Source organism: Numenius arquata, chromosome 10 (genome assembly GCF_964106895.1).
Source record: "Numenius arquata chromosome 10, bNumArq3.hap1.1, whole genome shotgun sequence".
NCBI lineage: Eukaryota > Metazoa > Chordata > Aves > Charadriiformes > Scolopacidae > Numenius > Numenius arquata.
The window spans coordinates 36,792,945-36,806,165 of NC_133585.1; the positions used below are offsets into that span (position 1 = coordinate 36,792,945).

Genomic DNA, 13,221 nt, shown 5'->3' on the forward strand with positions numbered 1-13,221 from the left:
AAGTCTTTCTAGCCTTCAGAAAAATTACTAATGAACTATCTATGAGCAATGATATCAAATAACATAATTTTTAGGCTTAACATGCTGTTTTAGGTCCACTAATACAAACAGCGCAAGAGGGCAAATGAATATATATTTCTAACAGTACACTTTCTAACCTTTTCAATCACAAAAAAAGAGGAAGAAACCAGGTATACAATGAAGTCACACTACAACCCATTTACAACAGTAGCAAGAAGGGAAAGAAAAATCCAAATCCCTACACATATGCATCTTTTTTCCCTTCACTATCACCTCTCAAGTAATATTAGATATTCATCCAATATCAGAAGAAATTATCTTTTCATCATGGTGAGCATCATTGAAATGAAAAATTGCACAGGAAATGTCCAGAACATGAATTCCCAAGACTGCAGGAGCTGTCACAGCTTAAGATGTAGTTTTAAGGCTTAAAAGAAACTTTAAATAAGCCAACAAATATTAATGCCTCTCAGCCAATATTTCTCTTTAAAGGGTTTACCCATGATTATGGAAAGCTAAAACAAAAATCTCCTAGCTTTTAAAACCAAAGTTCTGTAATAAACACCCAAAACAAGTAAAAATACAACCAAAAAGCACAGTGTAATCAAAGTAGACAAATTATTTTCTAGATAAGTTCTTATTATTTACCCTGTTTTTGGTAAAAAGCAAATCAATGGTGGCATCTGCAATAATATTCATTCGCAGTTCAAAAGCAAGGATCTGTCTTGGTTTCCCAGGCTGAGCAATTTCTGAGACTTTCATAACTTGGTAGTCTGGTGGGAAAAAAAACTTCCACAAGCAATCCCTAGTGATGAAGACGGAAGGTGGAAAAAAAAAAAGAAAAAAAAAGAAGAGTTGTTTATTCACAGAAGAAATAGAAGAAAAATATATATATTTATACATATTTATGCATCCATTTGGTTCACTTAATTGTTTTCCAGTTAGCTGAGTTGTTAGACAACCACTGGATGTGGTAAGCAAGAATGTTTGTTTCAAGTCTTCATCATGGACGCCTTCCAATTCATTACGGAAATCTCCCAAAGAAGTGACTTTTGGATAAAAGCCACAAATAGATCATAAATGATTCAGAAAAAAAATATTTTCATTTAAATGGCAAACAAGCTATGTTTTTCTTCTTATTCCTAATCTTTGGTTTACAAATCTGCTACAAAAACATAGTAGGAAGTAATCTGTTTATGCTTCAGTTTGTGCATACATAATTGATGTAACGCCCAGAAATAAACAAAATACAAAACTTTAGGACCTCAGAATGAGAGTCAAATGAAGCCTACATTTCTACAGACTTGTATCTGAACATGCAACTACATGAAACAAAAGCCACAGCGATGAAGCACAGACAGCATAGCTCATATAGGTCTCAAGAGGCTGGAAGTAGATCTTTAAGGGAGATAGCGGGTTCCTGAACCCAGCACCTGACCACTATAGCAGCTTAAAAGCCAAAAAAAACCCAACAAAACAACCCTCACAACACACACTATCAAAAGCCTGGGCAAACCCGAGATTTTGTTGTATGGTGTACTAAAGATCTGTATTTGTAGAAACCCTTAGATGAATTTAGAGTACAAAGTCCACAGAACTCCTACAGATCTGTGCTTCTAAAACATTCAGAATCGTTCCAAATTCCTATATGCTATCTATGGCATAACGCAAAAGTGTTCCCAGGTATGTATCTATAAACTCTATGGACGCTGCATAGGCACCAAACTGCCTTCCATTTAGCCAGTTAAAATTATAAAAAGCATACCATCATAGAGCAAGCATTCTTGGTGGTGTTAAAAATATCATTAATGATTCTCTGACTTCGCGCTCCTAGAAAAGCACTGTTCTAGACATTGGCATTTTCTCTTAAATTCTCTAAGACACTGTCATATCTAATGACTACTCTTTGGTCTGCCATCCTCACACTCCTAAGAGACAGTTAATCATCATAGTTTCACAGGAGAATTAATGGAGGCCAAGAGAAGTGTCAATCTGTAATTAATAAGGGAGAAGGGGGAAAGCACTGATTATGTCACTTTTACTTAATAGTCTTTTACTCTCTAAACAATCCTATTGTCTCCACCAGAAATTGATGCGCAAAACATTGAAGACTAAGTAAAGAACAGTGGTAGAGCTCTGGCCTAATATTTTGTCACTAAAATATCTAAATAATAAATACTTCGGAGACCACATTAAGCTGTTGATTTTCCCAGGCAGGGATAAATGGTTCCCCCTCATTATTTTCATAGCTAGATTTGTACTTCAGTAATTTTTTCTCATCAACATGTAGTGTATTCTAATCCATGAGATAACAGGAGCTTGACAAGTCTAAAGACAACCAATTAAAAGGTTAAACCCTTAGGTATGTAACACCTGATAAATAGTAAAACTACTTTGCTCACAGAAAATAGGAACATAATTTATTAACTTAATAATAAAAATTCACTGAGTGATCCTAACTTTGGAAGCCTAACAAGATAGAAGACAATGAATTTACTAACACTAAACCATTGTGGCAGCACTCTTTTTTTAAATTGCCTTGTCTAATTCGTACAAATTCAAAGTCTGATCAATCACACACTGGAAACTTTACAATGTTTTCTCAAGAATAACAGATATTAAAGATTAAAGCTGAAGATGTAAATCACGATAATACCTCTGCCTATCAGCCCAAGGTCCATAGTTGAAGTCTGTTCCTTTTCCACAAACAATGTCCAAACCCCAGCACGGTGGCAGATCCTGTAATTTGCTGTCTTCGTTGTTTGCTTCTCCATCATTACTTTCCTCCGTCTCCTCTGGTACAAGACCTATATTATAGAATATAATAAATAGATTATTAAAGGAGGCTGCTTCAAATTAACATGAAACAATGTTTCCTAAGCACAGGAAAATTAAAGTGTCCTGATGTCAGTTTTATTTGAGATGACTACATTACGTAAATATTGAGCCACAATTCAATGCAGACTCCAAGGGGAAGGGCAAGAATATGACCAAAAATCCCCAGGATTTTCTGGAGCACTGCTCACTGATGTCAGTGAAATGCTGACATACACAGCAGTTTTATCTCTTAAATATGCTTTTTACCAATACAGGCTTTCGTACCTCCACAGTCAGTTACAAAGCCTACTTACAAATCAGGTTTTGAAACAAATAATATTTATTTAAAATAATTTCTACAGACAATGCAAGCAGATAATAAGGAAGACTTACTACTACTTACCCAGAGTTACTAGTAAAAATTCCAGTAGTCATTCAGCAGCAACCCAAAATTACCACCTATCCTATACTAGTATACATCATTATTGAACGTGTTACCTTTGTTCAAGATTCAGGCAATACTTTAAGTGGAGTCAGAGCAAAAGTTTTTGCAACCAAAATCTCCAGCAAAATAAAATGGTAATATAACACACTGAATTTAAAGTGAAAAAGACAGACACTGCAATATTCAGGAATCGATGCATCAAATCAACTTCCCAAAAACCCCAGTAGGCATTGACTATAAATTGCTTCCTCTCCTGAAATACTTTTGGAAACTTACATGGTTTAAGTTTACAGCTTAAACCAGAACTTGTTTCAAGAACAAATATCAAGAGTAATTGCTTCCATGCGTGACTTGCAGAAGGCACTGCTGACAGAGTACATATAGATATATAAAACTATTCACTGATAAATGTTTGTTCTACGTGTACAGTTATTTTATCCATGGAACTCCCCAGGCCTCTTACATGAAACAGTCTAGGAGTTGACAACAAGCATTAAAAGAAACGCAGCTCAAAATTTCACTCCCTTCTAAATATGAAACACATGAAGTCTCTCCTCTTTGTTTCAGAAAAAATAACTTATGAACTTAAAAGCATTCATAAGCGTACTTATGAAGGCTTTTATTGGCTCCAAAACATTACACTAACTCTTTCAACATAGAAATTGTTCAGCATTAAATAAAAAAAAGAAATTGTCCAGCAAGTCCAGCCAACTAAATAAACAAATAACCTTCAAATCTTATCTTTGTATTGAAAAGAAGGTACCTGGTTCGTCCATATAGTAATAGATATCAACATCATTGGACTGCATTACAACAAAACCTTCACCCATCAGCCTCGGTGGTCTACAATGGAAAAGAATGCAAAGATAAAGATTAAAAAGCAATGCACTGAGATTAATCTTTATGAATTCAATTTATTTTAAATGCAACATATTAAGCATAATAGAAGAGATTACATAGGTCAGGCTAACTTGTAGCTTGTATGTACTACATATTTAACCACAATAATTTAATAACCACATATTTAATCATCAATGAAACTGCCATCTGTATCAAGCAAGCCAACAGTGGAGATACACTGCATGTAGCACCTGACCAGGAAGATTTTGGGGGCAAGACTCAAGTTTGATGCTATCACAAGACACCAGCTCTGCACATCTGTGCTGGTCTTACCAGCAGCCTGACTGCAGGCTGCCTGCAAAAGCCCCAGGCTGCCTTATCTACCAGGCATCGGGCTCACGACATTAGCAGAAGGGTGGACGGAATAGACAAAAGTGCCTGGGCTACACCACAGTCTGTCCGAACGCAGCTGTTTGTAAGCTAAATTTGAAGTGCAGGTTCTAACTTCAGTTCCTCTCTTTCCCTCCCTATCGTGCTGTGATTCCTGGCCTATCTGCTACCTCGGACTAAATGAGCTCCTGAAAATAAACACTGTGAATATTCAAGTCTATCTGGTCTCAAGTCTCCTATCAAAAAGGCAACTGTCATATTGATAGGCTATGTCTACTCTGATTTGCAAAAAATGCTTGATCATTATGTTATGATTATTATTACATAAAGTAACTTAAGTGTTTAGTTAACTCAAGCATGAAGATACCAGGTTCCTCTCCACAAAGACATTTCTCAGGTATTATAAACCACAACCAACTACCAAAGTTTTACTTTCAATGTTTCTTTACATCAAGAGTTCCTTTCTCCTTGTCCTATATCATTCTTTCACCTGCTAATTGTTTTCTTACTAAAATAGCACTCTAAACCAAAGGGACAAGACATCTTCAGTAATTAGACCATTAGTTAAGAAAAAAAAGAAAAAAAAAAAAAAAGGCTGTTCTTCCTTAATAACACTTCCCTCGTTATAAAAGGATGAGTGATGAAACTAATACACGAAACACTTCTCCTAACACTACTATATTGGTATATTAGAATCTCTTTCTTACGGTGTTACCACATGTTAATTTACATAATATTACATTCTATAGTAGTAATAATATTGTAATGTGAAAATTCTAGTTTTACTGCAAAAGACATTTTTGCCACTTTTCTAAATTTCCACCTCTTAAGAAAAAAAGAAAATGCCAATGACAGAAATACAAGGTCTGGGTGTGAAGCACGCTGCTCATCTTAACACAGCTCAAGCTCAGGAAAGCTTGGAAAATAAGACAGCAGATGTAGATTCCACGTACTGCCAGAAAGCAACACAGCAGTAACCTTAAAATCAATTTTATTTTCAGACTAATGACAGCAGTGAAAGATGAAATACTTTCTATTCACTCCCAATTTTCCAATTATTATTTTTTTCTGTCCCAAACTCAATTGCCCTCCCCACGAGATGCAAATAGAGCAAGATGTGAAAAAAATTGTTTAGTGGTTCAGGAACAGAAGTGGGAAGGAAAGCATTTAGAGATACATAAATAGTAGTTCATGGGAAGAACTCATTTTATTTTGCCCACACTCCTCAATAGGCACACACAAGCCAGCAAGACTGGGAAGAGCATGGAGGCACAGCAGCGTGAGTTAGATTTTTCTTAAAAGCAATGAATTCCATAATCAGTGTTCACTGTACAGCCATGCAAAAAGAAAATAAAAATACAACACTACTGCTTCTTTTAGCTGTATTCTCAGCTTAAAGTGCACATGAAACTACCTCCACAGAAAATGGGAGAGGAAGGTGCCTAATGAGGACACCCAACCTACCCTCAGCGGGAATAATTACACCTTGCTGGACTTAGCTGATGGAGGTGGTAGAACCTTAGAAACCTCACCACAGGTCATTTGCAAAATCAAATTAGATAATGGCAATGAATGATAATGAGATTATCATCACCATTAAAAAGTATTTCCTAACATCTATCCTAAACTTCCACTTCAAGCCTGCTGACTTAGTCACTGCTCTGCAAACTTGTTCTGCTTTGATCTGCTTTTCCTAGCATGACCTTTCTTTTTCTCTTGAGTCTTGGAGGATTTATTTGCAAAAAGTGATGGAGGCATTGAGATACCTGTTTGTAACATAATAAGACAGTTTTCAAGGTGGGTTTTTGATGCTTCTATTGATTAGTCAGTCTGTTACAAATTTCATCAAGTCACTTAGCTGTCTTTCACTCATGCATTGCCTGCAGGAATTTCTGAAAGTTAAGACAACCAGCTTAATTTTTAAGCCAAAGAAGCATAAGAGGGCAGGCTCTAAAGATTCAAACATTCCCATTTCCAGTGAACTGGGTCATTTGTTGAATCTACCCAGTAAATTAGGGCACATTTTCTGCACAGATGCCGTCCTTCAGCCATCAGGAGCTACAGGGATGGTAACAGCATGAAAAGAAAATACATAGCGGAAGCAGAAGAAAAAGCTAATAGTTTGAGTATCTTAATCCTATTTTATTTTAATCTTGTTTGTTTTCAATATTAGTTGGAGAAATTTCCTCTGTTGTCATGCTGAAGAGTAAGATTCTCTACACATCCACAGAATGTTCTTTGGAAACACATAAAGGCATATTATAGACAGCAGTATCTGGCTGATCCAAAGCCAATTAAGGTACAGTCAAATGATGCACGGTTTACCTCCAAACATCATAACTCTTTTTCTGGATATTGTTGCTTTGGAGATATAAAATAGGTATAATCTTTTTACATGAACCCATACAAGCAATTGTCCAAGGATAGTATACATTATTTATTTTTTGTTGAGCAAATAATGCCTATGAAAGACTTTAAAATTTAGCATTTTTGTCCAAATTATCTGTTGAATATATAACGTTGTAAGCATTAAATAAGACAATACAGAAAATTCTGGCTATGATGTCCATACCATATCGATCAGGGATGTTAATATAGTATGCACATAAACGTCTTGCTGGTCAAAGTACAATGAAACAAGAATCCTAGTGTCAAACCATTTCATAAAGGAACCCTTTCTTTTGTTTGACTTACTACCTTTCAGTTTGTTAAAGCTGCGTAACCCTGCTTATGCACACACAGGTAAAAGGATCAGTGATCTGTCTTCAAGAGATAACATGATTTCTACTATAGCAAGTATTGTGCAATTTTTGCCCATTTTTACAAGATATTTTGCAAACTATATGCGAGTCAGATCTACAGAAGTCAACACCTTAAACTTCGCATTTACCCCAGAAATTTAGTGCTGTCAAAGCCTGTGTACAGCTATAGTACCTGAGTGAAGGAAAACAAAAGCTGAAAGCAGGATGCCCCATCTCTGGAGGTGTTCAAGGCCTGGTTGGATGGGGCTCTGAGCAACCTGGTGTAGTGGAAGATACCCCTGCCCATGGCAGTGGGGTTGAACTAGATGACCTTTAAATGTCCCTTCCAACTCAAACTATTCTATGATTCTGTGATGAATCATACTGCAGAACACACAAAAAAAAAAACAAACCCAAAACTACGATGAGACAGAAAAACAGTACTTTTCTCCATAAATAAAATCGTTTCAAATATCCAACATTTAAAACCTTCAGAGTGGTAAAAATGCCAAGTGTCTGAACACACTAAGAAAAATTAAGCCACAGAAAAACAAGCAACTTTCTTTTCTTCGTTTTCTTAAAATAAATAATAAAATAATGCAGAAACAAAAATTCCCCAAACTTACTCATCATTTTGAAGACCAACATATCTTGGACTTGGAACCAGCATGACTCTAACATTTTCCAATTTTCCTTTCACAATGTGCATAAACTGATCAAGGTGGCTCGAAGGCGGTTTTGTGGTATATGTCAAAAAAGCATCATCAAAGTTAATACAAAGTGTTTGTGGCTGATAATGATTCCCAAATGCCAAGCGACCCTAAATTGAAAAGAAAAACCAATTACTCATTATACACTGCTCTTTTACATATAATTATATATCATTTCCCTATAATAATATATTTTAACCAGCCATATGTAAATAAAGACCATGGACAAAAATCCTGGCCATATTCTGTGCATATCTAAAAATACTACCTTGTACATTAAACTCTCAATAGTCTATTTCATATCACCTCTACATCAGTTTTCCTGGTTTTTAGGGGGGAGGCAACATCAACTTTTAAGGAATGTGTCCAAATTTCCCTATTAAAAGATGCAAGGAAGAAAAGAAAAAAGAAGAAAAAAACCCCCGAAACTCACTTCTCAAAAACCCAACACACCACACATTGTACAACACCCATTACCTAGCTTAATTTTCTTGGTGGTATTCTTGAAATCATTAAAAGTCTAAGAGACAAGTATTTCCCACAACAGAGAAAAGAACCACGTGTTCCACCAGCACCAGCAGGATTTGTGCCTGTGTCACGGGAGTGCTGGTGGTGTCATTTAAAAACGTTTTAAAGCACGAAGAAGAACAAAAAAAACTCAGAAGGAACGTATAAGAAAACTGAATGGCAAACCAGATTTTTAAGCATATGCTGCTAAATATTTTCATTATCAGGGTCTTTTCACTTACTGTGCTCACGTTGACTTTAATGACTGGAATAAGCGATCTCCATGAAGAAGAAGGGTCTTGAGATTCTGTTTTTACTTTAACACTACGGGAAAAACCAGGGTTTATTATTTTGTCTTTTCCACTGAACAACTAACCAAACTTTTCTTCTAGGAGTCTAGTGCGCAAATCTCAGGGAACACTCCTTCCCACAAGGGTGCCTCCTCTAAGGGACCTTCTAGAAGACTACCGCAGACTCCTCCACAGCCTGGAAGACCAGCCCAAAACACACACAGCTATGCCTTGGGTGCTTGTATACTGAGCTGACACAGGCAGAAAACAAGCACGCCATCTTTAACCCAGAGCAACAGTTCTTAAATGGTTCAATACATGTTCCTTAGGGGAACCTGGTCTGTTCTAAACATTCCTATTTAGGTGTGGGATTTTTCATTTCCCAAGACACATCCTCTCCAAAGGCAGAAGTCCTTCCTGCACCTGTCAATAAGGGCCTAAGATGAAAACACAAAGAGCATGGCTTGGAGGCACAGCCCTTCCCCAAACCCAGGGCTGCCACAGCATCCTGCAGCTGCCCACTATGTAATTTAGTTACACGGACTGGCCTGGCCAACAGCAGTGGAAGGACTCATGTCTCATTAGATCTTCTCTGCTCCTGCCAATAAATCAGTCTGGTGTGATTCTGCCCAATGAACATCGAACTCCACCACACATAAGCCTTGTCAAAGAACTCCTTACAGACCCACGCTGTGTTTTCTGGGCTACCCCAAAAAGAGGAATAAAATAAGAAAAGCTTTGTGTAGCTATACACAAACACATACCCCTAAAAAGACAATTTGTGAAACCAGTCCAAGTTTAAAGCTCAAAAGCCAAGTCAGTCCTCCCAACACCACACAGATCCTCACATTTTGTCTATTCAATGAGCAGCTATTACTTCTACTAAGCAATACCATTATTATTCTGCAAGCATAACCCTCTTTGACATATTCTCCCTCTCCACAGTGTGCTTCAAATAGATTTTTCAACCTGTCTCTGATCATTAAACAAAGAGTGTTTGGTTTGTTTCATTGTGATTTTTAATTATTATGGTAGGAAGTCTGAGGAAAGGAAAAAGATTTAGACTGTCAGGCTTGTCAGTGCAATTTCTCTCTCAGCTGTGCTTCGACCATTTGGCCTCCAGAGCACATGTTAACAAAACATTACCCAATTAGTTCAGCATTTTGCAGAACAAAGCATCAATAAAATAGCAAAACGAATAATAATTTACCTTTCAAGATTGGTATGTGTTCTCTGCCTCCCATTCACTTGCACTTTTTCATCATCTTTCTTTGCTGGAATTATTGTGGGATCCAAGCCAAATAGTTCTTGAAGTTGTCCATAAAGCTCAGAACGGTTGTACACATGAAATTCAAAGTCATTCACCATAATATACAGTCGTGTTTCTGCCTTTGGATCTAAACAAACAGTAGGAAAAGAGTTTCTAATTCTATTCAATCATTTCCTTGCAATATTTACAGTATCGGTGCTGGTCTCTTCTCACAAGCAAACAGCGATAGAACAAGAGGGAATGGCTTCAAGCTGCAACAGGGTAGGTTTAGACTAGACATTAGGAAGAAGTTCTTCACAGAAAGAGTGGTCGGACACTGGAATAGGCTGCCCAGGGAGGTGGTTGAGTCACCATCCCTGAATGTGTTTAAGAGTCATTTAGATGTGTTGTTGGGGGATATGGTATAGGGAAAAACTTTGTAGAGTAGGGAAGGTGGTTGGACTCGATGATCCCAAGGGTCTTTTCCAACCTGAATGATTCTATGATTCTATTTCAAATATGCAGATTTTGCAAAAACAATCTACACAGTAATGAACAGCTGCTAAAGTACATATTAAAAAGCAATAAAAAAAACTCCACAAAAAAATTACATCATTCCAAGCAAATCAGTAAAACTTGGCAAACAAGACAGTTGCATACAAAATATAAAACCTGAAAGACATTTCACCCTTGGGTCACAATCTAAAAATAAATCCGGGCAGGAGCTGCACAAAATGGTAAATGAGGTTTATTTAGTCTCATATATAAAAACAAAAAAACCAAAAACCCCTCTTGATGCACAGCACAGAAGTCTCGGTGCCAACTTCTGCTTTTTAGCACAGGTACTTGAGACCAATTCATTCTCAAAAAACAAATGGTTTTCTAGCCAAGCTCTGTGGTGCAGCAGGCCTGAACTGGGAAAAAGCTTTCTTTTACTGAGAAACAGAAAACATTAATAGGCAGAACTAGCAAGAAGCACAGTCATTTTGCACAATCGGTGCAAAATTTCACAAATTTAAAATTTTAACTGTAATATCAGCTTGACACTCTGATCCTTAAAAACTAGTTTAACATCTGCTGATCACACAGAGCTGTTTGTGACATACTTTGACATACTTTTGCCTTAGATAGTTTGACCTAATTATGTACTTAATGCAAGAAAAAAGCTCGCACAATTTCCCCCTAATTACCCAGTTGAAAGAGTGCCCGTTACATGTTCACTCTAGAGACCTGAGCTGCTCTAAAACCTGATCTGGCCTTTCTAAGTCAAAGAGACTTTTGGAAGCTGAAGCATCAATGGTTATTACAGCAGTCCCCAATCTGTATCTCAGGGCGTACAAACTGAAGGCAACACTACCCATAGACACTAGAAATTAAAAAGTCAGAGTGAACACCACTGCTGCTGTGGTCAGGGTCAAGAGAAGAAACGCAGCTGCCCAAGAACCACAGTTTAGAGACAACTGCTTTATTAAATGCACTCTCTTTGCTAACAAATTCATCTGTTCCCCGATGTTATGCATCTGTACAAAACTCTGTCCCAACAGCAGCAACCCACCTTTTACCCCTCACATCTAAATTACCAGAAATTTCCGTATCATTATATAAATAAAGGTATACTAAGTCTCCAGAAAGCACTGACATCACAGTTTTCTTGAACAGGAGACAGAAAAAAAGTTAATGAGCCAGTTTCAGTTCCTTCCTGTTTTCATAAAAGCCCTACCAAATCCGTTCATTGGTAATGTTAACATGCATCAATAAGATATAGGCAAAGGATGACATGGACAAAGACTTGGATACACAATTGTTCGCCTGGGAGATCTCAGTATCATCAACACAAATAAATGTAATTTTTCAATTCCTGGAGGAAAGCATTAGACTTTATTAACTAAATTAAATCGTATGTAGTAATTCATTTATTTAAAGGAGATTTACAGAGACAACCATCTCTTTTTCCTAATAACAAAAATAATATTTGACCTCCACACACCAATTTGGTTGCCTGACACTTTTGGAAAAAAAAAAAAAAAGGCAAAGAAAAGGCAACAAGCACATTGAATATCATATAGTTAAATGATTTAGAGAAGCATGTATGTAGGTCATGTAAAAGTAACTACCAGATTGATAGCAAAACACTGAAGTTTTATCAACGTTTGTTGGACTCAAGGTGACTAATATAGCCAAGGTTTTGACATTTGGTTCCTACAGAGTTTAATCAAGATGTATTATTTATTTATTTTTTATTCAAATGTTTGTATCACACCTACCCAAACAATTCAACATATACCCACTAAATAAAACCAAACAGAAACATGAAACAAGTCCCCCCTGACAATAAAAAGTAAAGGAACTGTTTCTCAAAGCAGTGTTCCTCCTTCAAACAGTACCTCACAAACTACAGGATATGGTTTTACAATATGAAAATTGATAATCTGCTGTGGCACCTAAACCAAGACATTTGAGTGTCCCCTATTCACAACTTTGAGACTTTCATGTCTCAGGTATGTACAAAACCTACTCTCAAGTCCCAGTATGGTTTACCTTAACACTCCAGGCAGGGGAACAACCCACATACTTGACTTTTTCTATGAAGTTCTTTCAACACTGGTATGACATGCCTAGTACAAACAAGTAATTATTTAAGAGATTATTTTATTCACGTGACTTTGTTGTCAGACCTATACACCTCTGACCTCCTTGGTTATTTGGATTATTTGTTCACTAATTCTGCTGTCTTAAATGCCAGCAGAAAAGATTAAAGCCTTGCAAAATACTGCCAAGCAAAAATACCGCCATAAAAGACAGACAACTATCTTTATTGCATTAAGTTCAACTCATTTTTTCATTCTGTCAGCCATTAGAAAAATATGTCTTAACTAGCAGATGAAGAAAATTCTATAAAAACCCGTTGGACAAAAACCTGTGGTTGGAAAAATCTAATCTAGGTTCCACTTTTTGAATTAGTCTTCTTATGTTATAAAGAACTCGAATTGTGTCCTATCACCTCAGAGGCTTAGTAATGCCTCAATAAAAAGAAGTGAGCAACTCTTCCTAAGTCATATCACTATCTTGAACAGTGTCTTGTATTTACCTGCATAACATGTATGCAATACTCCTACCACTGTCGAGTTGGTACTGACAGAGCAACAGCTGTACAAGCTTGCTGACAAGTCTAAGAGGCTTCACACCAAACGCCACTTCCAAAGGGGACACA

The 13,221-nt window shown here is 36.8% G+C and overlaps 1 protein-coding gene across 1 annotated transcript in view; it reads right to left on the reverse strand.

Moving 5' to 3' along the window:
* Positions 1-13,221, reverse strand: part of BLTP1 (bridge-like lipid transfer protein family member 1) — a 120,913-nt gene that overhangs the window by 91,007 nt on the left and 16,685 nt on the right. Inside the window, exons 6-11 of the mRNA XM_074154853.1 lie at positions 9,972-10,158; positions 8,714-8,795; positions 7,881-8,074; positions 4,047-4,126; positions 2,678-2,828; positions 670-826 (exon numbers count right to left, since the gene is read on the reverse strand). Coding sequence (XP_074010954.1) covers positions 670-826; positions 2,678-2,828; positions 4,047-4,126; positions 7,881-8,074; positions 8,714-8,795; positions 9,972-10,158 — 851 coding nt within the window. The remainder of the gene's footprint in view (positions 1-669; positions 827-2,677; positions 2,829-4,046; positions 4,127-7,880; positions 8,075-8,713; positions 8,796-9,971; positions 10,159-13,221) is intronic.